Source organism: Hipposideros armiger, unplaced genomic scaffold (genome assembly GCF_001890085.2).
Source record: "Hipposideros armiger isolate ML-2016 unplaced genomic scaffold, ASM189008v1 scaffold_63, whole genome shotgun sequence".
NCBI classification, from domain to species: Eukaryota; Metazoa; Chordata; class Mammalia; order Chiroptera; family Hipposideridae; genus Hipposideros; species Hipposideros armiger.
Window position 1 is genome coordinate 367,830 of NW_017731413.1, and position 1,567 is coordinate 369,396.

Sequence of the window (1,567 nt, forward strand, 5' to 3'; positions counted from 1 at the left end):
AGCTAAAATAAAGTAGCTTAAAAAATATTTATGACATTGAAATTTTGAAATATTGTGAAACACATACCTTGACACAATTCTACCAATTTCAAGAAGACAAAGATACACCTGTCTTGGATCTTTGTGCAGAACTATGAAAAAATAAGATCACATATGTTACAGGGAAAAATTAAATGGGGAAATATATTTCTGGAATGGAAAAAGTAAAAAAAAAAGAATGTTGAAGACAGTGGGTTTACTTGTTTGGAGACTTAGAAAAGATATTTTAGTTTTCGCTACATATTATCATCTTCCATGAATTAAAAAAACAAACAAACAAACAAAAACTGGCTAACAAAAATATAATGAAAACTTACCATGGATCCTTATTTGCATAGCATTTTCATTCTAAAGCACTAAGGGCTTAAGTAACCTTAACTTATTTATATTTTAGTTCTCTCAACAAGAGATACTATTTGAAGAGATCTATCACATCAATTTTATTCTAGATTATCTTTAGCATAGGAAAATGTGTTAATAGTCTGTTCAAACTCTTCCAAAAATAGAAGAGGAGGGAGCACTTCCAAACTCATTGTATGAGGCCAACATTACCAATACCAAGCCAGACAAAGACATCACAAGAAAACTAAAGACCAATATCCTTTATGAATACAGATATAAAAATCCTCAAGGAAATGCTGGCAAACTGAATCCACCAGCAAGTGGGATTTATCCCAGAATGCAAGGTTGGTTCAACATATGAAAACCAAGCAATACAATGCACCATTAATAGAATAAAGGAAAAGAAACACACAATTACCACATTTTACTGTGTATACTGTGCTCTTATGCATAATGCACACCCACATTTTTGGCCCAAATTTTCAGGGGAAAAAAATCTTTCGTTTTAAGTTTTTAATTCAAATTTTTATTTGTTTACATTTAGGTACTTGTTTTTTGTATTATAAAGGAATTTTAGCATTTATTTTTTAACATATTATGGTACAAGAAATTTTATGTAACAAATAATTACAAAACACAAGAACAGATACAAGGTACAAGAAATTTTATGTACCGGTAACAAATTTACGATATTTACACATCATAGAAGGCCAAGAGCTCTTCATCGTTGCAAGTCCGTCGTAAGTTCAACAAAACCAACTATCATATTCCAGGTTATTATTTTGCAAACAGATATCATTATTGATTTCCAGAGTTACACTTTTAACTCATAAGCATAAATAAAAGAATTAAAAACATTTATATAGATACAAAATTAGTACTCCCCATGTATAACGCTCATCCTTATTTTTCCCTCACAAATTTGGGCAAAAAGTGCACATTATACATAGCAAAATACGGTATCTCAGCAGACACAGAAAAAGCATTTGACAAACTCAAAGACTCTTTCATGATAAAAAAGACTCAACAAACTGGGAACAGAAGGGAACTTTATAAATATAAAATTGGACATATATGAAAAGCCCACAGCTAACATCATTCTTAGTGATGAGAAACTGAAAGTCTTCCTCCTAAGATCAGGGAAAAGACAAGAAAGAGCACCTTCACCACTTCCATTTAACATTGT

At 30.9% G+C, this 1,567-nt stretch overlaps 1 protein-coding gene across 1 annotated transcript in view; it reads right to left on the reverse strand.

The window, feature by feature from the left end:
- The window catches only part of GAS2L3 (growth arrest specific 2 like 3), a 39,409-nt gene that overhangs the window by 13,891 nt on the left and 23,951 nt on the right, over positions 1 to 1,567 (reverse strand). The window contains exon 6 of the mRNA XM_019641675.1: positions 64 to 131. Within this exon, the coding sequence (XP_019497220.1) occupies positions 64 to 131 (68 nt within the window). The remainder of the gene's footprint in view (positions 1 to 63; positions 132 to 1,567) is intronic.